Source organism: Halictus rubicundus, chromosome 8, assembly GCF_050948215.1.
Source record: "Halictus rubicundus isolate RS-2024b chromosome 8, iyHalRubi1_principal, whole genome shotgun sequence".
Lineage (NCBI taxonomy): Eukaryota > Metazoa > Arthropoda > Insecta > Hymenoptera > Halictidae > Halictus > Halictus rubicundus.
The window spans coordinates 17735400-17761761 of NC_135156.1; the positions used below are offsets into that span (position 1 = coordinate 17735400).

The 26362-nt window shown below is 42.5% G+C and overlaps 4 protein-coding genes and 1 long non-coding RNA gene across 12 annotated transcripts; 2 read left to right on the forward strand and 3 right to left on the reverse strand.

Annotated features, from left to right (window-relative positions):
• Positions 1-46: 46 nt before the first annotated feature.
• Positions 47-8480, reverse strand: LOC143356294 (transcription elongation factor SPT6). 2 transcript variants are annotated; one of them, XM_076791853.1, is made up of 10 exons: positions 8288-8480; positions 8087-8171; positions 7747-7943; positions 7548-7664; positions 7404-7421; positions 3871-7322; positions 2403-2919; positions 2090-2330; positions 1568-2012; positions 47-859 (listed from the first exon to the last, which is right to left on the reverse strand). In XM_076791853.1, the coding sequence occupies exons 1-10, from the start codon at positions 8324-8326 to the stop codon at positions 664-666; spliced, it is 5307 nt and encodes a 1768-aa protein (XP_076647968.1). In that variant the 5' UTR covers positions 8327-8480; the 3' UTR covers positions 47-663. The 2 variants fall into 2 exon arrangements, with proteins under 2 accessions (XP_076647968.1, XP_076647969.1); XM_076791854.1 differs by lacking the exon at positions 7404-7421.
• A 1091-nt stretch (positions 8481-9571) lies between these two features.
• On the forward strand, positions 9572-12962 carry LOC143356236 (uncharacterized). The gene is made up of 12 exons (XM_076791749.1): positions 9572-9840; positions 9921-10041; positions 10149-10313; positions 10373-10647; positions 10718-10837; positions 10908-11054; positions 11137-11564; positions 11648-11909; positions 11979-12099; positions 12183-12498; positions 12561-12702; positions 12758-12962. Exons 1-12 carry the CDS (start codon positions 9703-9705, stop codon positions 12863-12865), a joined length of 2343 nt encoding a protein of 780 aa, XP_076647864.1. The 5' UTR covers positions 9572-9702; the 3' UTR covers positions 12866-12962.
• A 644-nt stretch (positions 12963-13606) lies between these two features.
• On the reverse strand, positions 13607-15754 carry Uba5 (Ubiquitin-like activating enzyme 5). Its single transcript, XM_076791952.1, has 6 exons — positions 15238-15754; positions 14987-15122; positions 14714-14910; positions 14459-14645; positions 14055-14391; positions 13607-13985 (listed from the first exon to the last, which is right to left on the reverse strand). The coding sequence occupies exons 1-6, from the start codon at positions 15375-15377 to the stop codon at positions 13813-13815; spliced, it is 1170 nt and encodes a 389-aa protein (XP_076648067.1). The 5' UTR covers positions 15378-15754; the 3' UTR covers positions 13607-13812.
• On the forward strand, positions 15698-16634 carry LOC143356351 (uncharacterized). The gene is made up of 2 exons (XR_013082655.1): positions 15698-15798; positions 16478-16634. It is a non-coding gene; the product is annotated as an uncharacterized LOC143356351 (long non-coding RNA).
• On the reverse strand, positions 16353-26349 carry Ckiialpha (casein kinase II subunit alpha). Of its 7 annotated transcripts, none has more exons than XM_076791957.1 (9): positions 26152-26349; positions 25586-25672; positions 24855-25086; positions 24640-24751; positions 24353-24565; positions 23742-23936; positions 23299-23650; positions 22605-22682; positions 16960-20426 (listed from the first exon to the last, which is right to left on the reverse strand). In XM_076791957.1, exons 3-9 carry the CDS (start codon positions 24947-24949, stop codon positions 20317-20319), a joined length of 1155 nt encoding a protein of 384 aa, XP_076648072.1. In that variant the 5' UTR covers positions 24950-25086; positions 25586-25672; positions 26152-26349; the 3' UTR covers positions 16960-20316. The 7 variants fall into 7 exon arrangements, with proteins under 7 accessions (XP_076648075.1, XP_076648072.1, XP_076648073.1 ...); XM_076791958.1 differs by having other exon boundaries at positions 24855-25008; positions 25586-25659; positions 26137-26349; XM_076791955.1 differs by having other exon boundaries at positions 25586-25659; positions 26137-26349.
• Positions 26350-26362: the final 13 nt, after the last annotated feature.

Consider the following 26362-nt stretch of genomic DNA (forward strand, 5'->3'; position numbering starts at 1 on the left):
GATTTTAAGATAAAATGCACTCGGTCATAAATTTAGTCAACGCACGAAGTATTGTGTAGACTATTTTATTGCTTAATAGTGTGATTTAACAATTGTATAAAGCGCGTAAGAAATATATTCCATTCCTAAGCCAGTAACATAAAAAATGTACAATAACTCAGCATCGGTGGAGTTAAAATCGAGACGCAACGTGTTATATGTACCAAGGTGTATAAGTCGATATGCGGTAGTACGGTGAAAAAAAAACAATGAAAGTTTAATAAATGGTGTTTTACGATTTTTCAAATCGTACAATGATGAATACGTTTAAACGTAATCTAGTACTCGAATGACGCCTTATATGTACATATGCGTGTATATACGGTAGCATGCCATCTTAGTGTGCATCCAATATCGCTTTTCCTAAATATATAAACGTGCAGGGGAAGATAACGATTTATTAATGTGTATAGTAACTTTATAAATGGCTTCGCCATTCTTTTTTTTTCCTTTTTTATACAGTACGATAGATGTTCGTCGCTATGGGACGATCGAATCTTCGACGCGATGGGACGCCATGCAATTCCCAATTCGCTTACAGACATTTCTGTACGGTTCTTTTCTTTCTATATCGTGCCGAATGATATTATCGAAAGCGTGAATTATTAAGGAGAAATTAATCCGTTAGCTTTCGTCGTACAGGGGAGTACCGTCTCCGCTGAGAGACATACTCCGAGGACTAGAATTAGTATGCGGCGTTCCGCGTGGAGATTTGTAAGATGGAGTTCGCGTCGAAGTTCTGTTCCGTGGGGTTGTCCTTCCGACCGATTCCTCGTAGTTTCGAGGGGTTTTCCTCGAGTCCTCGTATCTTGGCGTCGAGCTGTTAACAGAAATAAATTTTGTGAACATGGTGGAAAATGGCACAGCAACATATTAATAACAGGATGAAGCACTTAAAACAGATCAGTCGAATATAATATTCGTTGTTTTAACGCTAGGCTTACGGGGGGGCTAAAAGTAACTATTTTACATTACTTTACAAAAATAACGAGAATGTGCTTATCCAAATCCTTAGCTTAGTGTTATAATATACAGGGTGGGGCATTTTAAACAGGTCACCTGAATAACTCGCTTGTTTTTGAAGATAAGAGAAAATGCATTAGGTTTAGGCCATATGAAGGTCAACGCTTTTATACTCAGATTTTGATACTCTATCGATCTATGGTATAAAAAATGGGAGATTCCATTTTAAAAAATCAAGTTGACCTTCATATGTCCTTTACGCGTCCATCTACAGTAAAATTGGTAATACCAGATTATGAGCCCCCGATACCAAGTAAGTTTGGTCTAATGCATTTTCTCTTATCTTCAAAAACAAGCGAGTTATTCAGGTGACCTGTTTAAAATGCCCCACCCTGTATAGCCAAAGAAATAAATTTGTTGAATAATTCCTCATGGATGCATCTTTACAATTAAAAATAAAAATATAACTGGTCCCGTAAATCTAGTGTTAAATGCTTCGTCCTGTGTGTACAGATGGTCTGACATCCTGAAGAGTCGACGAATGGTCAACTGGTAGGACACTTACGACATTCGTGGGCCAGTTTTCAATCTGGCCCAGGCCTCAGCCGCCTTTTTCCAATCCATCGGATCTCCGGGTGTGGACATCGGAGGTGTGGGTCTGTGCGATGGAGTGGACCTATGGTGGCCCGGAGTGGCGACCGAGGGAGGAGGTGGATGAACGAAGGGACCCTGCTGATGATTAGGCGTCTGCTGCCCGTATCTGGGAGTAGGCTGACCATGGTGCGGGGTATGATGCGGTGTCTGGTACGGTGTCATGAACGGGGTTTGCCCGGATGGCGTGTACGGTGTATTCGGGTAAGTGTGAACGCCACCATAGCCAGCCACGCTCGCGGTACCCGGTGTGTGTGGTGGATAATGATGGGGGGTTTGGTTCGCCACTTGTGACAGAGAGTGCAGCATGTGATGAGGAAGATTTTGCGCGACTCTTTGTATCGCTTCTTGATTCATTCCTGCAACAGATTCGACATTCGTATGAGCCGAGGGTTGAGGAGGTCTTAGGATCCGCGCAGTAGAGAAAACTACCCACCGCTCACTGCTCCTGGAGTAGTGTGGTAAGGTGTTCTGGAAGTCATAGCACCGCGTGGAGTGCTAGGAGTCGATTGCCCCGGCACCGGATCTCGGAAATGTTCCTTGAACCAGCGAAACAGGTCGTTCACCCTGCCGAACATTTGCCCTCGGAATCGGAATCCCTCCGGCGACACTGTCACGTACTCGTGGCGACACCGAGTGCGTGGCAGGTAGGACAACAGGAATTTGCCAGGATAGTTCTAAAACGTGTACGGAAAACGTGTGAGCGTGTATCGCGCTACCCAGCATCGCCGAAACCGATCGTTACGGACCTTCGCGGCGGATATTATGTACGGTATTCCGCCAGGGTTCTCTTTCTTCTGCTCCTTCAGTATTTCCTCAGCTTTGTCTTTGATACCCTCGACGGTGGGTTTGTAGTACTTGAAGTCCAACAACTCGGAGGCGTACGCGGCCATCGGGTTCACGTGTCTCGCTATTATTTCGTCCAGGTCCTCGAACTCTTCGTTTCCGATCCACAGGCTTTGTCCCAACGAGAACGCGTTCTCTTTCCCTTCTTCCCTGACGTCGATGTGCTGGTAGACCTCGTCGGTCACTTTCCACGTGACGGTCAAATGGTCCGCCCCTTTGCTGCTCGGCCTGACAATCGCCTCGCCTTGCTTCATCGTCTGCATCAGCTTCTCCGCTTCCGCGAAACTGATATTGTGGAACGACGGATGAACGATCACTCGCTTCACGTAGGTCTGCCGTTGTTTCGCCTTCTTCGCGTCCTCCTCGACTTTCGCGTCTTTCTGCTCCGCGTCGGTGTCGTAGAACGGGTCCCGTTGCGGTCTGAAAACCCAGAGAACAATCGTCAACGCGACGTAGCCGACGGGACAGCTGTTGGGACTAGCTCTGACTACAAGCTCTAACTAAATCAAGTATGTACAGGGTGTCAAAAAATTATATATCACGGCCACCATAGCGTGATTCTACACCTACGATTTGGTGGAAATTCACATAAAAAACTCCCCGTAAAATTGACCTTGACCTTGAAAATCAAGGTCAAAGAAACAAACTTTTTTTTGTTTAATCATGTTCTACTGGTCATAAGGATCAACTTTGTGAAAGAAACCATGGGTCGCATCTCAACCGTTCTCTTTAAAAAATGATGTTGCATTTCTTATAATTTTTGCAGCTTCTTTAAATTTTTTACATCCAGCGCCAATATATAAGTAAATAGCGTACTATCATACAGCGGGTACCGTCAGTAAGCTATCTCGTTGGGTATGAAATTATCATAATCATGATACTACTATTTCCCCTAACTACAGAATGAAAGAAAGAAGCTGCAAAAATGATAAGAAATGCAACATCATTTTTTAAGAGAACGGTTGAGATGCGACCCATGGTTTATTTCACAAAGTTGATCGTTATGACCAGTAGAACACGATTAAACGAAAACAAAATTGTTGTTGTTTAATTTTCAAGGTCAAGGTCAATTTTGCGGGGAGTTCTTTATGTCAATTTCCACCAAATCGTAGGTGTAGAATCACGCTATGGTACAGGGTGTACATCTTCCGATCGGTGGAGATCTGTTAAAAAAACGCCCCGCAAAATTGACCTTGACCTTGAGATTCAAAGTCAAATTTTTTTCTTGCATCCTGTTCTACTCATCACAAGGGTCAAAGATAGAAGAGAGGCAGGAATTAGAATTATAATGAAATCCATTTCAACCCAAGTTTAACCAATCTACAGAATAACAAGCCGGGATTAGCAGAGTCCACAAAGAGTACCGCGTACCTCCACTCGTGATTCTTGTCCGCGAGATCGCTGCTCTTGCTGGTGCACTCGACGCTGAAGCGTTCGACCTCGATCTTGATGATCCGGCAATGAATGATCTGACCTATGCTGACCCTTTCCTCAGGATTGGCAACGTGTCTGTCGGACAAGTTTTTAATGTGAATGTAGCCGGATATCCCGTTGTCCAGCCTCAACCTGACGCCGGTCGCTTTACCGGGGCAAGCACCGGCGTCGAAGTGATTCCACACCTCGGAGAGCTCGGGGAAATCGTTCTTCAGACAGAACGGACACTGCCAGAGGCCGGTCTCGTCGTTTCTTACGGGATTCGCTTGATCGAGTTGGTCGCCTTGTGGTTTCCTGTGGCTGATGCCGACCACGGTCGCCAGGACCAGTTTACCGACATAGAACGTTTCCGGTGTCTCTTTGGTCAGAATGTCGAACAGCCTTTCGGCGCTCGGCGACTGATAGAGGACACGCAGATCCTTGTACCGGCTGTTCAACTCTGCTCGGATGTCGTAGAGTGTGACGCACTTGTTTCCGAACCCTTGCCTCTCCAGCTCCTCCGCGAACGCATCCAAATCCAGATCCTTCAGCCTTTCGGGCGACTCGAGGATCTCTTCGAGGGCACCGGCGGGGTTCGCGTCCTCGTCGTCGTACTCGAGCGCGTCGACTGCCATCTTCCTCGCCCATTCGTACGTCTCCGGATGCACACGGGAACCGTCGAGCACCTCCACGTACGCTTCGGTGCTGTCTCCCAAGCTGTACGTATCTATCTTGATAAAACCGGCGCAATTAATAAAGACCTTCGGCCCCATGTGGCAAGCGGTCACCAGCTGCGTTCTATTCTCTAACCTTTGGTTGGTCTGCTTCAGCATTTTGATCAACGCCTGGCCCTTTCTCGGGCCGAGGCCGCAGACGAATTGCACTAGGTTCCCGCAGTAAGCTTGCTGTACCGCTTTGTTCACGTCGACGCCGACCTCGTTCACCCTGTTGACGAACTCCAGGTACAGGTTCTCGAGGAGCTCTTCCTTCGGCAACTGATCCTGCAGACTGTGGTATTTCAGACAGAGGATCTCCTCGTCCGCGGTGCACAACTGGGAGAACTCGACCAGAGGGTCTTGCATTCTTCTGGCCAGAGAGATCGCCTGTCGCAACAGTTCCGGATAGTCCCGGAACTCGGACACGCCCTTGTTGCTGTTCGAATAGATCTTGGCCAACTCGTTGTCGCAGATCTCGACCTGAATCGTCGGGAACTGTTCCTCCTCGGCTAGGGTCGCGATGCACTCCTTGACGTCGGCCGCGATCATCATCGCCTCTCTGGACTCGCCTCCGATCACCACCACGTGCGGCTTCTTCGTCGCTAGGAAATTCCTGAGGGCCACCAGGTCGGCTTCCTTCATTGCTTTCTCGTCCTCCCGGTAGCTGTTCTTTCGTTTCATCAGATGAGGCAACCTCAGGTAATCGGTGCACTCTCCGTCCGGAGCCACGAGGCAAGTGAACGCGGCCTGAGAGTAATCGGGAACGTACGCCAGACCCATCACGCGAAGACCTTTGCTGGTATCCCATTCTTCGTCCTCTTCTTCCGGCAGCTCGCAGCTGTACGGTGCCACCTTGATCCAGTTGTACATTTTACGACAACACGCTCTCATCACGCACTCCTTCGCCTCCGCGACCAGATTCGTTCTCAATTCTTTCTTCAGGCTTGGTATCACCATACGTGTTAACGCCATCTCCACGCTACCGACTCGCAGAGCGTTCCAATCCTGAACGTTCTTGCTGAACTCGTCCCGGTAATACAGTTGCTTCGTCTCGTCGACGTAGTTGCTGCTGGTGTTGCCCTCGATGCTGTCGCTCAACGAGATCGATATCAGTTTGTCCTCCTCGGCGATCACCAGGTTCAAGAACTGGTCGCCGACGAGATCGCGCACCGGCTTATCCTTCAGATACTTCATTCCGTAGATAGGATGGTTCTCGTCGATCTCCTTGATCCCCTTTTTCGTCGGTTTCACCGATATCTTCGCCCTCTCCATATACATCTCCCGAACGCATTTCCTGACCAGAGGCTCGCGAGCCAACTGTATTGCCACCATTAATTGCCCGGCCTTCAACACTTCTTCCGGTGTCCCGAGTATTTGATTGCAGTACTCGTTCGCGATGGTCAACGGCTCCGTGGGCTCTTGATCGACCTCGTGCCGTTGATAATTGTCCCGCAGATTTTCGGCAAAATGTTCCGGCGAGAGGCCAAACTTCTTCGCCAAACTGTCGAGTCCTGCTCGCCTGCAGATCGAGTACGGACCTGTCCGTACAGCTTGCTTCAACGTCTCGTCCGGCTCCTGTTCCTCTTCCACCTCTGGTTCGTCTTCCGGCGGTGGATCTTCGCCGTTCTCCTCGGCCTCGGCGAGCTGTTGCCTTCGCTTTTGAATCTTTGCTTCTCGCCGCGCCTCTTTCTCCTTCTGACGAGCAGCCTCCTGCATCGCTGGGATCTCGTGGCTGTAGTAGAGCATGAAATGATGGTACACGTCGTTCAGTTCCTCGCTGGTCTGCACGTTCTTCAGCCGTTCTATGTCGTCGTCTTTGATCACCCGTACGTTGTCGGCTAACGGAGCGTCGGGATTCTTCATGATCTCGTCCAGCTGGTGGTTCCGCATCTTCTCGAACAATTTCAACAGGTTCTCTTTCCTCTGACGCAGTTGACACCACTTTGCGTCGAACTTGTACACTTTCCAAAGATCGTTGATGTTCAGTTCCGGCAGAACGTATTCCTTTCTGTAAAACGATATAAACGGAATCTCGAAATGCTGGTTCCGCATGAAGTCCAAAGCTTTTTTTATTTTCCCGATCGTCTGCGGCCCCTTTCGCGCTCTCTCTTTAGCCTCGGCGTTCAAGTGAGCGTCTTGAATGGAGACAGTCGGACGACAGAACGCCTGCTTGTAGATCCACTCGGCTTCCAGGTCCAATTCGTCGGAACCCTCTGCGACAGCTGTGACAGGAACCGAACGGAGCTGCATCCTTTCCGGTATGTCTGTGTTGCGTATCTCGTTGTCCATGTCGGTAAAATGACCGCGTTTCAGTTCGCTGGGCTCGTAAATCTCGAAGATGCTCTTCCTCGTGGTCTTCTTCTTCAACTGTTTCTTTGGTCTCCTTGGTCTTTCCGCATCCTCCTCGTCCATATACTCATCCTCCTCCTCCTCCTCTTCTTCTTCTTCCTCGTAATCCTCCTCTCCATACTTACCAAACTCGTCGTAATCGAAATCGACACCAAAAATATCTTGGGCCTCTTGCAAGGCCGCGTCCGAAAATATAGGCTTTTTCTTTTTACGTTTCTCAGCGATAGGTCTGCCGTCATCGTCAACGATAAAATCATCCGCGTCCGTATACTCTCCCTCGCTTCCCTCCTCATCGAACGTCTCCACCTCTGGCCTGTGGCTTCGCTCGCTTCTCCTCTCGTCCTCCTAATAAATAACGAAAACATACATCGTGCGGCCGAAGTAGAAGCGCAATGGTGAATTCATCTTTCTGGCTACCGTACATACCATACTAATTTCTCTTTCCTGATAGAGGTATGAAAACAAGCACAAAAGTTAAGCGTTTCACGTTATGAGAAACAGCGAATGTTTGATTAGAACTAAAAACAAAATCAGATATAACAACATGTAAGGATTCAGAATCAGGCTTACATCTCCGGAGCCTTCGAACAGCTCGTTCGCTATAGCATCCCTATCCTCGTCCACCTCCTTTTCTTGTTCCTCTTCCGATTCCTCATCTTGTATCCTGCGGAGGCGTTTGAAACGTTTCTAAAGTAAAGGATCACATCACTACATCCGTACGATCGATCGATCTTTGCGAACACCGCACTAATTCGTATTGTATATATACCCTTTCGACTTTGACTCCCAGGTTCTCTTCGATCAAGTCGTAATCCTCGTCTTCCAGGCGATCGTCGAAATCTTCGTCGTCGCTTTTCTTACGTTTTTTCGATGTACCGGACCCATCGCTGTCTTCCCCCTCGCTTTCCTCGATGGGGTTGTCATCTATCAGGTCTTTGAGTTCCTCGCGCAAGCGATCCTCGTCGTCTGCGAACGAATATCAAACAACTGGATTTGTTTCGATTGCGTAACAATTAGCGTACGCGAATAGATATGGCACTTTGGAGCATAAAAAATATTCCATGACCGATCGTGACGGAAAATCGAAATATGTTACTACATCGTCTCACCTTCCTCCTCCTCTTCCTCGCTCTCCTCGACGGCCTTTATCTTTTTCAGCTTTTTTTTCTCATTTTCGTCCAACTCCTCCTCCTCCTACAATATAACGGAACACATCGATCAGTGACATAAGCTGCCGAACATTGAACAAATGGAGATAAACGAGTAGCCGCACAGCCGTTTCCAAGTTTCCGAACGAACAAACAAAATACCTCGCTTTCCTCCGCTTCGGAGTCTAAGAAATCAGCCATTTCGCCGCCGGCAAGTTCTACTCCGAGACGGTAGAATTTATTCGGAGTTCAACAACATAGGGGTCCGGGGTCAAGACCGTCAAGTCACTCCGAGCACTTTGGAGCACTTTACGCTGCTTCGCACTCGCTTCAGCTGTACCAGAATGTCTATCGTTGATGCTAGAGGGATTACTGGGAACACAATGCCTCCGAAAAACCCTAGTCAACAGGAAACACTGGGGAAACTCGGGAGCACTGTTGCTTGCGCTCGAGAGCATAGAATTTCTGGAAGAAAGAGGACGAAGAGACTGCATGCAAGCAATTGGAAATGTTGAAAAGCGCGGCGACATTTGAATCATAATTTGGTTAAAAACGATGAACATTGATTTTCAGTATGCCATCGTAAATAAATTCAGCTCACAATCCATCTGTTATAAAACGCATTCTTCCAGCTTTAATTCGAGTGCGCAAAAATTTAAAAATTTTCAAGGGAAAGTGTCGACAGAGAGGATATGAGAGTGTTCACACCCGGGGTTTCGGGGTTCCCGATAAAGTGCTGCCTCCTACTCATTTTTATCATGGAACAGAACCTGGGCAACTTTTTAGCATGAAACAGAACGCGGCGTATCGGCGTCGATCTGCTGTGTCAACCATTTTGAAATTATCTTGTGACGTCACAAGTATCTCGAAATTATGTGTTTTATTCAGGGACATCTGGCGCAATAGTGGTGCCTCTTGTAGCCATTCTGATGAACAAACGAATGAATATTATTTACAATGTGTCCAAAACTATTTAACAAAATTTACAATTAATCAATATTAATGCTGTCGGTAAAATGGAAATCTAATATACATTTATGAAATAAGAATTCGCAATATAGAAATCTACGTTATCGACACCGGCCCACAGTAGCAACATGTCGCGCCATCTGGCAATAGAAAGATTTAACATCCGTCGGTAACTTTTGTCTAGCGATTTCAGCGTTTTGCCGCTGCATGGATTGGCGCTGTAGAGACCCCTGGACTGAGCTTCCATATTTTGTCTCTATCGCTGGATTAATTGGCGAATTAGTTAAGATCGTCTGAGTATGACAAAAGTCGTATATGTTATTAATAATAAGAAACAGTAATCGTCCAATTAGCCAATGTGTCTTAGATTAAATTATTTTGAAAATATTCTAATCCCCGTCATGGTCGGGCATCTCGGTTTTCTCCATGATTCGTGCCTGAAATTTGAAATTCGTATTCCCGCGCTGGCGATTTTAATGTTTTCGTACGTCAACGTACTGCACTCCATGCACTCTGCACTTGCCATGTAAAAAACATTGATTCCAAAACACAACTCGTTAAACTTTGAAAATTTGTAGAACATTGAATTGGTTTGATGTCCCGCAAAGATGGGCATTTCGGCTTTAGACAGCGATACGGTGAAATTAATCACCACCACGCAAATCATAACTTCGGTCTCGAACGCCGCCAAAGAATTAATAGAAAATGCATTAGATGCGAACGCTAATAATATTGAAGTTAATCTGGTATTTCGCACCTAATTCTTTTTAATCCGTCGTTCACTTCTACAATGGTTTTAACGTAAAACCTCTGTTTTAATTGTCAGACAGATAATGGCGCGACTTTAATAGAAGTGAAAGACGACGGCTGTGGTATTCCCAAGGCAGATGCACCTTACATGGCTTTGCCTGCATACACCTCGAAAATTTCAAACTTCTCTGATTTAGGTAATTGCTGAACATTTTTGTTCTAAAGATTTTACCTAAAAAACAAACTACCTGAACAGAAAATAAACTGTGTATCGAACTAATTTTGCTATTCGTACCAATGGCAGATTTATTGGAGACATATGGATTCAGAGGTGAAGCATTGTATGCCTTAAGTGCAGTGTCGGACCTTACAATTGTATCTAAAACAGAAGAAGAGGAAGCAGCTACGTCGTATGCTATTGACCATAGTGGATCCATTACAAAGTCTGAGAGTTGCCATAGAGCTACAGGTATAGAGACAGCTTGCAGAGTTACATTTATAATTATTTCTACATCTATATTCTTTCAGGGACAACTGTTCAAGTTAGACAATTATTTAAGCAAATGCCTGTGAGGAGGCAAATCATAACTAATCCAAAGAAGGCCAATCAAGATCTGAAGATATTAGAATCATTCATTAAAAGTTTTGCAATGTGCAAATTTTTGGTACGAATGAGTTATAAGGTAAACAGCAATGTTGTATTCACAAAGCCCAGCACATCCACCTTAGAAGAAGCGGTATCTTGCGTTTTAGGAAAGAAGGTGACATCAAGAATGGCTTGGGTAAACATTGAGAATGAAGAGGTAGCTATACGATAGAATTCTATTTGTATTTAGATAAAATGCGTAACAAACAAAATTTTCTACTTTCCAGGTCAGCATAAAAATAATGCTGCCTCTGAAAGAATCTCAGAATGCATCTGAAGTGTTTCAGTCTGGAGCACAGTATATTTTTGTAAATAATAGGCCCATTAAGTACAAAGATTTAGAGAAGGTATAATCTTATGTCTCTTATATATTTTAGCTATATAGAACGACAATGAAAGATGTCAATTAATTTTTAGATCGTGACTAAAACAATTTTGGAAGCATTCGAATGCGATTCATCGTCCAAAAAGAAACCAGTATTTCTTCTACATATTTTAACGACCGCTGCAAATATCGACGTTAATCTAGAACCAAATAAAACCTCCATTCTTTTCAAAGAACAGGTGACTACACTTCTAGCAAAAACAATTTTCATTTATACATATATACATACAGATTTGTGCGTAATGCGTGTCGTATCTACAGCAAGTAGTTCACGATACACTCCTTAAATGTATAAAAGAATTCTACGGAATACAAACAGAAGTGCAAAGCGAAAACGCTTGTGAAATCTCGATGAGCGAGTACCAAGACTACACGCAAAAGAGAACTGATAACGACGAAGAGACCGAATTGCCTGCCTGTAAAAAACGAAAATTACTGGTCAAGGAAGTCGTTGATACAGCTGTCGAGGAACACGCGTGTGCGCTGGAGAAACGCGGCAACGCGGAACAAAATTTTGATTTTCCTGTACATGCCAATTCCGAAAATAACAAGCAAGCGGAAACTGCTGAAAAGGGAATAGAAAATTTTAATGTTCGTATGCCCAATTTGAATTTGAGCGAGTCAGATTCGAACGATTCCCAACATTTCACGCTGGTGTGCAGCGATGACGATGCTTTGTACACTCTATCGTGAGTATTTGACCACTTGGAAATTGTATTGTATGATCAATTGCAAAGTGACCACAAACATATTTTCAAACAAATTTTCATAGGAAGGAGAGAACAGAAAATGATGACGAAAGTCCTCCGTTCGATATAAAGTCACAGGAAACATTGAGTCAATTACCCGTTGTAGATTTAGGCGAAGACTTTGATTGGAACGATTCCTCGATTGCACATAACGCGGACACAAGTGAGAAAGAGAACAGGATGCAGAATGAAAATGTAGCAGACTCGCGACAACAGAATAAACCGGATAAAAAGAAGTGTGTCACATTGTTGGAATGGAGCAAAGGACACGTGCCTGGTTTAAAGGTAAAAATATTTTATTGAATTCGATTAAATAATTTTTATGATGTAGGAAAGCACAAACTTTTGCTGCAGGGAAGTACAGATGTGCAACCGTGTGCCGATACAAGATTGACCGAACCGTCAGAGAGTAATTTGCCTCGCACTAATGTATGCGATGGTTTCATTAAATTTTCAACACAAATCAGATCGCAAGGTAAACTTTTTGGTGTATTGCACACGGTTCAGTATAACAGAACAAATTCGAATACCGTCGACAATAAATATCTCTATTGCTAGTTGTAGAACAGAATCCTAATAAGTCGGCAGCTCAAATTGCACAGATCTTGGCTGGTCTCTGGAAGAAATTATCATCCGAAGAACGCGGTTATTATAGAGATCTCGCGCGCGACGAGAAAATGGAAACGAAAAATGAAGAAACTAGCGAGAAAGACGTTGGGAAAGACGTGGGTAATAAAAAAGTGAAAAGTAGATTGCTAAAGATGTTGGAGAAAATAGAAGCCTCGAATTCTGAAAAGAAAGAAAGTTTACTATTGAGAACCATTGTTCCATGGGACATGAGTCTGGAAAAAGTAACAGAGAATTTTCTCAATAAGTAAGTTTTATAAATCTGTTACATACAGACGTACATATGTTAGACTTCTTTGTCTGTTGCAGTTCCCCGTGTATAAACGATAATCTAATTGTTGGAACAAGAAACTCCGATTTGTACATTGTTCACAAGTGTGCTCACATTTGGCTTTTAAACGCTGTGCGCCTTAAACAGGAGCTAAATGTACCTGATAGTGATATCAATGAGGTAAGATTAGAGGCATTTGTTACTTGTTCAATGTATAAAATATATTCGATTTCAGGAAGGTGTACCTAATATGGAAGAACTCTTGGGAAAGTGGTTTTCTACGAAAGATGATTTATCATTGTTACATCCCCTGCATTCACTATCTCCCCGTGAGAACCCTTAACGATCTTTTTGAGTGCACTGTTGAGTTCAAAATAAAAATGCCCCGCCTTAATTCTTGTTCTGTTTACTGAAACGGTGTAAATAAAATTCTAACGATACGTGTTGTTATTTACAAAAATATCGATTTCATTACTTCCTACTGGATTTTGTTACTATAAGAGAAGAGCATTTAAATTAGACTAATTCTGATTGGTAAATGAAATGAATTTTTATTGGCTAATGCGTAAGTGTTCCCAAAAATCCTTCGCTGCTTAAAAGATTCAGTACGTTAAAAATGGACTAAAAATTATTAATAGTTCCGATTGAATTTTTTATTTTGTACAATTATATAAATGCATAAATGTGTTCTCAATCTATCGACATGGAAAAGGATATATAAGGAGCGAAAATTTTGTCGGATCCTGCGACACTTGTGTTCTCAAATTCGCTGACCAGAAATCCAAAATACATACAACGTTGTCGCTTCTATAAGTTGAAATTTCCATCCCTATAATTTAACAAGTTTTACTCTCTACCTCTCCTATATAACTACAGGCATTTAGACTCACATTTTAGTCGATAGAAGGCGCCACTATTTATTTTGGCGCGCCGTTCAATTATGAACTTGATTTTTCACATTCCTGTCAAGTTTTTTTATCCAAAAGGAAATTAAACAAGCTATATTTAATACATAAGAATTAATATAACCAGAGAAACCTGCTTAAGGAAGCGTAATAAATAATCCGAAACTCTTAAATAAATATTTAATCGTAAAAGAGATATGCTGTGGCAAAAAATATAATAAATTTACAAAAATTTGTTTGTTCCACTGTTAGTGTATACTCTGTAGAGTATTATACGCTATATGTTTGTTTTCAATGCAATTGTTTTCCGTAGCAAAAGAATAGACTTGATGTCTCCCGAGTTTAAGCGAAAAGTTTCCAATGGAAATCAAATAAAAAGGAAAATTCAAATGGATTTCATTTGTGCCATGAGTTCTTCTAGACTCGGGCCAGATTCGGATTGCGGATTTAAGATTGGGGAATCAGTAGAATGGGATGCTGAACTGTGAGCTTCCATCACGCCCACAGAAGACGATCCTTCGTCCACCTGTTGATCCTGCTCGTCGACCAACGAAATTCCTACAAAATGATGTTATTTAAATAATCGATTAAATTGTTCAGGCTCCATTTGTTGCGTTACCGACGTACCCCATTCGTTGTCTTCGTGTAATGGTTTATCCTCGATAATTTCTTTGACTTCTGGCTCGAGCTTCGGTTTCAACGCGTATTCTTTTTGGCGTTCTTTACAATATCTATCATCGCAGTTCGGGTTCGGTTTCAGTATCATTTTGGGGAAGAAATCTTGCATTGCATTGTAGCCTAAGTAGTAGGATACCTCGCCAAAATTTAAAAGATACTTCAGCGCGTTTTGAACTAAAAATCCAGCCACGATGCCCATGGTTGTAGGCAGAGATGCTGCACACACACCGTCTCGCTTTAACGTCTTTTCATCTATATTTGCTGCTACCACTAAGGGAGGAGCACACTAAAAATAACAGGTTCGTCAGAACGATCGAAGTTGCATTCGTATTTTTATCATAATTCATATTTACCGCAAAACAAGCTGTTTCCCCGGGAATAATAAATTGAATATGCCCAGAGACAGCGTTTTCCGAGACTCCGCTCTCGAACCATTTTTGATTTAGCTCGTTACATGCGGTGTTAATTGCCATACGCGCTTCGAAATTATCTACACAGCTCAGTACTAAATCTACTGGTCCTTGGCTCAAACTTGATGTGCTGAAAATTAAAGTTTCTCTCTGTAGCTATTGCAACTCTTGTAATTCTCACAGCATTGTTCTCTCTACCTTATGGTTTTCATGAAATGGTCAAAGTGATCCATCGTAGTGATATTATAATTGTGTGTCTCAATGTCCACGTCTGGATTAATGTACTGTAACGTTTTCGCTGCCGCTTCTACTTTGCTTTGACCAGCTTGGTAGGGTTGAAAGAAAAGTCTGTTCATGTTCGCCATCTCTACTTTATCGTAGTCAAACAGGATCAGCTGGAATCCACGATATTCGCTGTTTAACGCATGAGTAATTCGCAATCTTTTGACAGATGAGTGAAATCAGTACTACCTTTCCAATGCCGCATCTTGTCAGCATTTCTGCGGTTACACTTCCAACTCCACCCACACCAACTATGGCAATAGTAAGCTCCCTTATCTTTTCATAATTGTCTACTATGCCCATACGCTTCAGGGCCATCAAGCGACTAGTCAAAAAAGATAATTATCAGAAATCGGACATTTCATATTAAACGACCTAATACGACCGTCTTTGACCTAAATCGTTCCTAAAGAAATAAACAACAGAAAAAGGTCAGTTACCTATAGGGGTTCGAATCAACCACCTCGCTCGACATATGTTCTATCTTTTCTCTAGCTGACAGCATGTTTTTATTCTGTTCCTCCGACAGTTGATTTTCGAGCTGTTTTATTCGTCGTTGTAATTCCTCGATCTGATCCATCGTTGAACTTCCAATTAATTGCTAGTCGAAACTGTTTCTTTATTACAACGATGTCACTATGACACGCGTCCGGCTCGAAACGTATCGTTGATAGAAAAAGAAAGTACTATACATTACGTATGTGTATGTACATACGTGTCACAGTAAGTTCGCGGCTTCTCCACAAAATTTGTCAAATTTTTAACACAAATCAACAAGGTGGCGAATAAAACATTACGAATTTTACTTATCACTTATCATCTACATTCAGGCTCGCAAAGATTCTGTAATATAGAATTATGTTGGAACATAACCTACAGGTTTTCAAGCAAGACGTTCCAAAACGTCAAATCTTCAAAAGTTCTTTCCTTAATTCTTCTTTATCATCCGACATCTTTTTGTAACTCTACTTTCTATGAAATTCTTCTTGGTCTTTCAATCGGTAAAGTCTGTTTGTTGCGCTTGCAAGTTCAACGACCTTTTAAAATATAATAAATCATTTGAGGGGTTAGGAATATTGAAAATGTCTTGTTGTTAACTTAAATGCCAGTTTAGATTCTTAAAAAATAAATACAGTAGGTTCGAGCTTTTAATGCGTCGATCCGACCCGATCCGAACAAGGGGTGAATTCGTTCCGACAAAAATTCGCATATTTGGTACAAACGAAATTGTATTTTCCTTTTGTTCAATCGCTTCTATACAATGCTGTTATTTTCCTGTTGTTACAAAGCTGTATTCTTTGTGTTGCATATCATATACGTGTTGCTATTACATCGTGCGCAGATGCGCGCGAGTGTCTCGTCTCGTGTCCACGTAGAAGAACAATCTGTAGCTTTTGTTGGTTCACTAATGAACCATCGCATTCGCTAATCCGGACGACAAACATTGCAAAATATCGCACGGGTACAGAGTAAATATACGAATGATCGTTTCCCGTTTGGCAACAAGCACCGGGGCGGTCGGCGTCGAGGTTTCAAAACAAATTCGCAGTTCGGTGCACTTTGGCTAATTTTATTGTCATACCTCAACCATGTCAAAATACTTTATTTTACAATTAATCCCGCGTTCGTTCGACAAAGTAAAAACTAAGCGACTCCTCCTTGGTTTTGTTTTTTTAGCAGAAGAGGGAACTAGAAGAACGATTTCGCTTCGTCGCTTTGGCATTCGAGCGTTTACGTGCTTCCGGGCTAAGATTCGAATTTAGTGCACTCCGTTTCCACATGACGCTGCCGTTCCTGAACGAGATAAAAAGAAGAAAAGAAAAGAAAAGAAAGAAAAGTGGCGACGGAATCCCACCCTTTAAACTACAGCGTGAGATCATGACGCGGCGAGACAAATTATCAAAGTCAACCCTGTAATGGCACACTGGAGTCCCCTGGACTTCAACGAAATAATTACGAGTACTTTTCCATATTCTCTTAGGCAATGATGATTTTGTAGTAGCGTACGAGATAGATAGTCCGAGGAAACAGTGTGCCATTGCACGGTCAAGGCTCATAGTGTAATATATTAATTGTATTGATGACACAAAGTCGTTACTTTAATCGGTGTTAATCTTCTTTCTCTTTTCATTTGTTTTTTCTTTTGTTCGTTCGTTCGTTTAGATTTAAATAGTGGTTATTCGGTCGTTTGTTGTTCTCCTATAAAACTAAACTAGATTATCGTAAACTTAACGTACGCACGAACAGGGAGGGAGGGGGGGTTGTAAAACTCGGATTGAACAAGTGCGTTTGCGCCGTTCTTGCCCCGTGAAACGATTCCAAAACGAACCGGAACTGGTTCGCCGCGCGGTCACAACGATCGTAAGCGTAATAAATAAATTGTATTTAGAATTTTCGTTTTTCCCTAATGCGCTTAGTATCTACAGCGTAGCTCCCGTGGAACCTCCCGTATATGTATGTCTGTATGTATGTATGTATGTATGTATGCATGCGTGTGTGTATACAGGGTGTCCTAGTAGCTACATTTGTAAAGAACAACCGTACAGAAAGTATGAATAAAGGAATGATGCTTGTAAATCTTGCATTTTACAGCATCCGTTGACAAAACGAAGGCGACAGTTAAAACAAATCCCACCCACGTGCGATACAATGATACCGTCATTGGGGAACAGTACCATTTTGTACCTTTTATCATTCACGAGAGAAACTGGCTTGGCAACTGCGCGAACACCCCGTATATCTTTCCAGGTGATATTAAAAAATAAAGTATACGTATACGTCTCACACGTGAGATTCGAAGATACTTGACGATAAGGCAAAAACGGCACACCGGTCGGAGTAAGAAGCAAACTGTACTATTTCGTAAAGCCACCTGTCGCTCGTCGAATTTCGAATTTGAATTCACACTCCGCTTGAATCGAGTACGCGTTATACGCTAGCGTATATATATATCGTGAATGTATATATGCTATGTATATATTTATATATATATATATATTTATATATTTATATTTATGTATATCGAATTGACCGTACTTTATGCGCAGAATTTATACGTATAGGAACTGACGAATTCTTTCGAAACAATACGAAAGTACGCGGTGTACAAGTGGAGTGTGTGTTCTATTTCCTATACATACAATGGAGGTACTGTTGGGAGCCGGAAAGACAGCGGTCGAGACGTTACGGGGGGACAAAGAAAATTCTGATACTGTTTGGACAGGGCGTGTACGCTGGCATAGCACTTCAATTCTACGTGTCTGCCCATGGGGGCTATTCTAACGAACTAGCGCCAGCCATTGCCGACTGCAAACTTTTCAGCTTCCAACAGTACATATCTCTTTCTCTCTCTCTCTCTCGCTCTCTCTCTCTATCTATCTATTAATCTTTCGCTCTTTCTCTCTTGCTCGCTCACTCACGCGCGCGCAGTGAATATCCCTTGTTTTTTCTTTTCAAATGTACACAATGAATCGGCTTATATTTGTATATAAATAATTACACGTTCAATTCGATAAGAAACACATTGGTAATGCTGTATACGAAAGACTAATCGATCATGCGTGTTGTCCAGGTTGAGATGTTGTCAACTAGAGGCTCCGTTCGGCATACGTTTCGTCAACGTTTCGAGAACACCCGAGCGTGTTCACGCACGCAATAATAATCTCGATTCCCGCACGTAGGTATGTCTTTCGGTGAAGTGTTCTCGATAAGAATGCTGCACCGACATCGATGATATAAAATCAACGCTATCTAAGAAAACACTTACAACGAACGACACGGTGTTCTAACTTACAGCTCTCGGAATTGTACAGATTAGACTGCGGATATTTTTTTCTTTTCGAATACTCGTGGAACGTTCGACACGGTTCAATAACGTATTTGGAATGTGATCGAATGTTGAACACGTTGACCGCCGTAATCATAAAATCGAAGCGACCCGTTAAAAACAGAAATTAGAAAGTTAAAATGTACGGTATTAACACTAGGTTTACAGGACCCGTTAAAATGACGGGTTCTAATATTTTTAATTTAAAATTATTAAGACTCTAAGGATGCATACATGAGAAATTATTTAGCAAATTTATCTCTTTAGGTATATATTATTTTTAGAATATTTCTGAAAATCTGGGTTGCACGTTCTTGTTATTTTTATAAAGTAAACCGTAAACCTAGCGTTAATGCAGGCGACACGGCAGTCAACGCGTCGAACACAATGGTAAAAGTAATATTGTCAATGTATTGATGGAACAGACTAAGTTGTCCGCGCGATTTGCCGCAGTCAGGTGAAACAAGCATGTACAAATGATGTTCCGTCGAACTCGTTCGAAACTGCAAGTTCCGAGCAACGCGTCGAGCGCGCAAGTGTGTACAGGCTACGCAGGAGCGCGTTTCGTTCTCTTTCTTGTACAATATTCTATCTTTTCGTAGGATTTTACCGACGCCAAGTGGTGTAAGGTGTCTGTGAATGCTCGATTCCGATCGATGGACTATTCTCGGTTCAACGTGTCGTCGCAAACGGGACAACGGAGAGCAAACAATCGTATAGAACCGATGAGATAATCGAAAAATTCGATTCGCGCTCTTTCTCTCTCTCTCTCATTCTTGAAACGATGTAACATCAACACACCCCCGAATGCGAACGATGCCTCTCCGGAAGAGCATCTTTCGTCATGGATACACAGGTATTCACAGAGCACAAAGAGTACTTGGCTATAACAAACATTTTATTCAACTATCATTGTATCAGATATAAACGAACATTTTTATCATCGTTAAAAGTACTAAACCGAGCGGCCTAAGTTACGTGTACAAGTGTGAGAACGTATACGTGTATGTATATGCGCATGTATCGTTTCTGGTATCGGTGTGTGTAGCTGTCCCGTGTGACGTATTCCTCTCTGTGTGTACAGCGTGTTGAGTTTAGTTTAGTTTAGTTTAGTTGAGTTGAGTCGAGTCGAGTCGAGTCGAGTAGAGGCGCGAGCGTGCGCGCATTTCTCAATCAAATGCAAAGATGCGAGCGTGGCATTTTCGTTTTGCAACGAACGTCTCTCTCTCTCTCTCTATCTCGTCCGTCATTGATGTCTCGTGGAAATTGATCGATCATAGTCATCCTCCGGGTGACACACGGCGATCGTCAGCCCCAGGGCCGTGACGTCAACTAGCAGCGTCAGCGGAAGGACGTTTTTTTCCGTGCGCCTCTAAAAGACAACACTCTCTACCGCTTCCTTTGGAGAAGGACCGCCGTCGGATCGACTCTCTGCGAGCCGAGGTCGGTGCAACGGTTGCACCACGCTCGGGACTCGATTTTCAAACGGTTCCCAGGGCCCCGGGAACAACGGGGAACGTTTGAAAATGCGCCGGGACTCTGCGCAGCACGGAAAACGTTAAATTCGGCTTTTCTCTTGTCGGCTGTAACGGAAGGGTGGCCACAGGTGAGGTCAGGTGTAACGGGCGAACAGTCCGAGACCGTGCGGTAACAGCGGGATGCTCGCTGCGAACACTTTGTTCCATCCCGGGCCTCATTTCCATCTTCTCTCGCGTTTTTCGATCCGTCCGTTCCATGAACCGGCACGTTGCTCGCAGTCAGGTCTAGGGATCGGTTCGAGCCCCCCGCGAGAGCTATCAATACCTAAACGAAAATGTTTGATTCGTTGCATTCGAACAATAGAATGTATTAACACGAGGAACAAAGAAAGAAAGAGACGCTACCACCGACTAACGGAAACTGCCTGTTTTGAAATGACCGAGCAATTCAAGTCTAGTTGTCGTTTCGCTAACAGCCGACCGGTATTTTCTCGGTACTACAGGAATCGCAAGACTTTCATTGCACTGCATCTGGTACGTTCAACGTGTTCGTGTATATACACACGGAGTCTCGCATAATCGGTCGAACACCTTCTTGAAAATCGGAGCCGAGGACTCGAGTCTACTCGGTGGGAAGCTGGAACGATTAGTTTACCGGATGGTGTAAAAAGAAAATGTTGAAAACATTTCTATGCGGTCGGAATTGCGCGGAAAGCGGCCACTTTTTACAACATTCTTTTAATTCCGGACCTATACTATTCCGGTACCGACCAATTTTCTTTTTGCTCGCCATCTAGTAAACTAATGTCGCCAGCTTCTTTTTGAAAGGATTCGAACGGTTCGGTCCAATTTTGGAAAAGTTATTCCGTTTTGAAAAGGTACTCGACTAACTATGCGGGTCACCGTACATATAAATATATACATGTCTGGAGCATATAATATGATACATAGCATATAATACAGTGTACATCTCGCATGTTGTTCGATCGGCGAAGATGCGCCGCATTAGGACAAACCAGTCCCCCGAATGTGATCGCTCATGTTCACGGCGGAATCAAACATTTTCCTTCAAGTAATGACACGCAGACGCGTGGCGACTTGATTCTTGACTCTTATTTGTTTGTTGCCGAGCATCGGTACGAGACCGACGGCACAGGACGACAGGCAAGAACCGCGCGAGGACACTCCCGAGATCCGTCGATGCGACAACGAAATGTGAATGAACAATCGGCAGCACTTTATACAGTTTTATTCGAATTCTCGATCGTTCGACAATCATACGACACAGACTTGAATCGTTTGACTATTTCAAATCAAACACTTGCTTAGTCGCATCTCTCTCTCTCTCTCTCGCTCTCTGGTCACGCTAGCGACGACGGTCATCCGAAACGATCTTCTCATTCTCTCCCTCCCTCACATTGTTAAAAAAAAAAGAATGATAACACTGAAGACGATAAAAACCATGACGGTGTCGCGGAGAATCGGAAAAAGTTTGTTCGAGGCACAGCATGTCGCACCGTGTGAAAAATAAAAACGCGTGGTTCACTCTCGCAACGAAGAAGATCGTTCCGCGCTGTTAAGGGCCGTTACTTTATTATTTCGCATGTTTTCTCTCTCTCTCTCTCTCTCTCTCTCTCTCTCTCTCTCTCTCTCTCTCACACACACACTCTTTCTTTCTCTCTCTCTCTCTCTCTCTCTCTCTCTCTCTCTTTCTCTTTCTCTTTATCGTATTATTATATAAGCCGCACTGGTCATTCCATACTCCTGCTCTGAACATCTCTGAATCGAATATACATCAGTGACAAATAACATGATTCCTATTCTGGCCGCGGATGCGCTTACATTTGTTTTGTCCGTTTGTTATCTTAGGTGCCTGGAACGACCTTGCGTAAAGCGTAACGTAGGTTTTTTTTGTCTCGTTTCCCGCTGCAACCTATTCGCAATGGGAATTCGGTATCCATGGACCGACACCCTCTCGGTAACGATACATTTCTCTGAACATATGCACGTAGTTGTGTGTTTGTAACGCTCAACGCTTCAAACACCTCTTCACCAAGAACGGGGTTTTGTTCGACATTGCGAATCGGCTGAAGCGACTCCGGATTCTGATTTTGATTCCGAAACTGACTCTCATGTTGTTAAACCACAGGCGCCATATCCGAGATACAGATACCACGTACGTTGACCCCCCCAGCTGGTATTCTTTTCGTTCCTTCCAAATATTATAAAATAGAAATCGTGTGTGTGTGTGTGTGAATCCGAATTATAATTACGAACTCTTCTCACGGATCATCGTTCTCATCAACGCGCATCATATTCGGTGATGCGGATCAAAGTATTTTCATTTCATTTCATTTCATTTCATTTCGTTTCGTTTCGTTTCGTTTTTCTTTTCCGGTTTCTTTTATGGCGTTCTCGTGGTGTGGTCGATTCAGCAATACGTGAATGATATGGTTAAATAATTATAAATTGGAAATGTGACATTACCTGGGCCGTTACTCACCTACAGGCAACGAACCTGTCAAGGGAGTAGGTGACGATGATACCATATTTAATCGACTTTGATCTTTCGCTATCGGGTCTAAAATATACAGTGCGATAGATTAGTCAGAGTTCGTGCAGAGGTACGCGATATACAGAGTGACTGATAATTTGTATTATGTAGAGTCACCCGTAGACCAGTTCCACTACCACTTATAAAACACTCTGATTTTGCATTTCAAGTTCATCCTTTTGCAGACCTAATTCACCCGTTTGCAAATCAAGTTTTCCCACAAATTTGTTTCCTTACATTGTTGTAATCGATCAATCAAAGTAATCAATGCAAGAGAATTTTTCTTTCTTTCTTTCTTGTTTGAAGGAAATTTCCGGAGTCACGGGGGATAGATATAAGCGCGGATTCTGATGGATGACAGAGTCAGTTGTAGTCAGTTGTTTGTAATCATCTGTCCGAGTATTAGCACGTTCCGTAGCGTTGACAATTTTGTCGCGTCGTTATTTCGTTGTTTTATTTGTTCCCTGTTACGTTGTTGAGTTTTGTTTTGTTAATAAATGGTTATTGTTGTATTGGGTGAATTTTTTACTTAACACCCAAACATCAAGCTACCAAGGCTGACTCATTAGATCTGTGAAAGGGTGAATTTGACTTGCAAAAGGATTAATTTGGAGTGCAAAACCTGTATCCCGCGTGTACTTACAGAAATAAGGATGGTCCATAGCTTGGCGTGCGGTGAGTCTCTCGCAATGGTCATAGCGCAAAAGTTTGTCAAGGAAATCGAGGCTTTCGGCAGTCACCAAATGCTGGTTTTCCGAATGCATAAAGCGTTCCCAACGTTTACGCGAATGCCGGCCTAGTATGTCATTGAAACGAGGATCCAATTCGATGTGGTATTTTTCAAGATATTCAAACAATTCTTCGGTTCCGAGGACCTTTGCGATTCTAACTAATTGATCATAATTGTCGTGACCGTGAAAAAACGGTTCTTTCCTGAATATCATACTCGCGAGCATACATCCAAGAGACCACATATCTAACGAATAGTCGTACATCTGCAATATGGAAAGAAATCGGTTTGTTATTAGCGATTAAGCTAAACGGTGGGTAAATATATGTATATGTGAAATCGTTGTTGTTACGAACCTGATAATCTACGAGTAGTTCCGGTCCTTTGAAATAACGCGAAGCTACTCGTACGTTGTACTCTTGGCCAGGATGGTAAAATTCTGCTAGACCCCAATCGATTAACCGCAGTTTCCGATTTTCATGATCTATCATAACGTTGTGCGGTTTGACGTCTCTATGCATTATTCCCATACTGTGACAATAATCCAGTGCCTAAGCAAAGAAAACGATGGAATAACGTCATGTGAATTGATTCGCGTCTCTTCGTTCTTCGAACCAGCTATAGATATACAAACCGAACGAAAATATCAAGCGAATTCTCGCGTATTACTTACTTAAGCAACTATTTCGAGAGTTCGAAAATTTCAACGATCTTCAAAAGCTGAAATAAAGCGGCTCTTTTACACTTTCTAACAGAACAAAGCTTTCTCAGCTTTGAACGTTCGTTAGAGACTATAAAAGAACGACTTACGCTTTCTTAATGGACAATAAAATGAGAATTTTGCACGCTTGCAAACGTGCTAAGCAAGGAATATTTTCGAACTCTTACTCGAACCTATAATATACACCTACATCTATGAAAATAATAATCTCGAACTTGTTTCCATTGCACTTAACAATACACGCACTTTTAATAACTCGTAGAGGTAGTATCTAATGTCGTAGTCTGTTAATGTCTGATATAACTGCTTGAAATCTGTGTTGTTGACATGTTCGAAGATCAGTGCCGGTGTCCTCGATACTGGATCTTTAACGACTGCTTGGAGTGTGATTATATTGGTCCCCCCTTTAAGATTTTCTAAGATTTTAATCTCTCTTTTTATCTTCTTCTTTTTTACAGGCTAAAAATTCGATGGAAAGAGATATTAGATTTCCTGAAAAATGATGTACCAATTATCAAAAGCTTGTTGCCTACCTTTAAAATTTTTACAACGCATTTCTCATTATTTGTGATGTTAATAGCTTCGAATACTTCACTATACTTTCCTCTGCCTAATTTTCTTACTAATTGGTAATCATCTTGCTGCCTATATGTATATATATATCAAAATAAATGGATTAAGAAACCAAAGAGGCTAGTGAAATTACAGAAAATGTATGTACTTACGTCAGCCAAAAATCTTTACTTACCCCCAATCGACAACATAGGCTTCGTAGTCCCAATAATCTCTAGGTTTGTGTGAGTTCACATCGGTATAAACGCGCGATCTACTAGGATATGCCATTCTCTCCGATATATAGCTATTATTATTTGTTTTGTTGATTGCTATTCTTTCACCGTTGTCTATCAAAAATTTACAAGACCTAGTTACTTTTTCTCCTTCACTCACCCAATTACGAATGCGCGAGGAAAAAAGTACACCTGAGTCATTAAAAAAAATTCACATTAAAAAATAAGAACAAAATGCTTGTATGGGATTTATTGTAGAATGTGAAAATTTCACTTCAAACTTATATGCTCGATCTAATCGAAAAGAAAACAGGAAAAAAGGAAATGCTAAAAAAGTAAGCAAACTATATACTTGCTTCTTGCGAGAATTATTATACTGTGCTTCGCCAAAATATAAAATATCGAAGAATTATAAAATGAAAACAATGTATATCCCACTTGAGACCATTACATTTTCTATTTGGAATTGAAGCAATGTGTTCTCATTGTATTCAATGTTCGTACATAGCAGAAAAGGAAGCTGACACACAAAAGCAAATTGATTCATTGAAGCATAGAGCTATTACGGTATGCACAATCTATTGAATGAAAATGATTCGCACTAAATATAACCAAAGGTATTCCTTAAACATGCGGTAAAGCAACAGAATCCAAAAAAAGAACTTAAAGTACTCCAATAACTATTAATTACCATTGTATTTTGTTGAAAATATGAATGATGAAATACGTGACCGAATCTTTTATACAATTGTTAAGACGTATTTTCTACTGGAAGTACCTATGCAACAAAGTTTAAAAGAATTTAATTGAAACAATCGTTCATGTGGTTAGGATGGTGAAGAATCTTGACGGGAATTGTTGTGCGGTGTAAAATCGGGTCTTAAACGCGGAGGGAATGATCGAACGTGACACGGAAAATTAATAAACAAAAAAATGTGTTCGGTGATTACGACGAATGAAGAGCATATTACTCAGATGTCTATTGATTGTGAGTTTACCGAAGACTACCGGTTCATTCAGCAATTTACAATTATGGGTCCGCGGATCGCCAGTGAGACCAATAGACGTGGACCGTGGTTCGAAAAAAAATACTATAATATCCTCGCGAATCGAAGACGAGTCGAGGTAAAAATTAATCTGCTATCTGCTACATGAAATAGAGAAGCACGCACAAGCACAAGGCACGAACACACATGTACGAGATAAATCACACGCCATCGCGATCAGGAAATTAACGTTGACTTATTTCGGACTCACCTAATACATTCCGGACCCGAATCTTGATTGAATCGACCGCGCCAGATCTGGCGATTCCTCGTGAAATCACGCAAACGGTCTCCGGAATACGTGAAGCCGCGCGAACGCGTGAAACTCGAAGATTTTTGCGGGCGGCCGGCTTCTCAAACGAGCGAGGTCCAAGATGGCAGCCAACAACCCGCCACAAATTTCAATTCTATAGATTGAACAC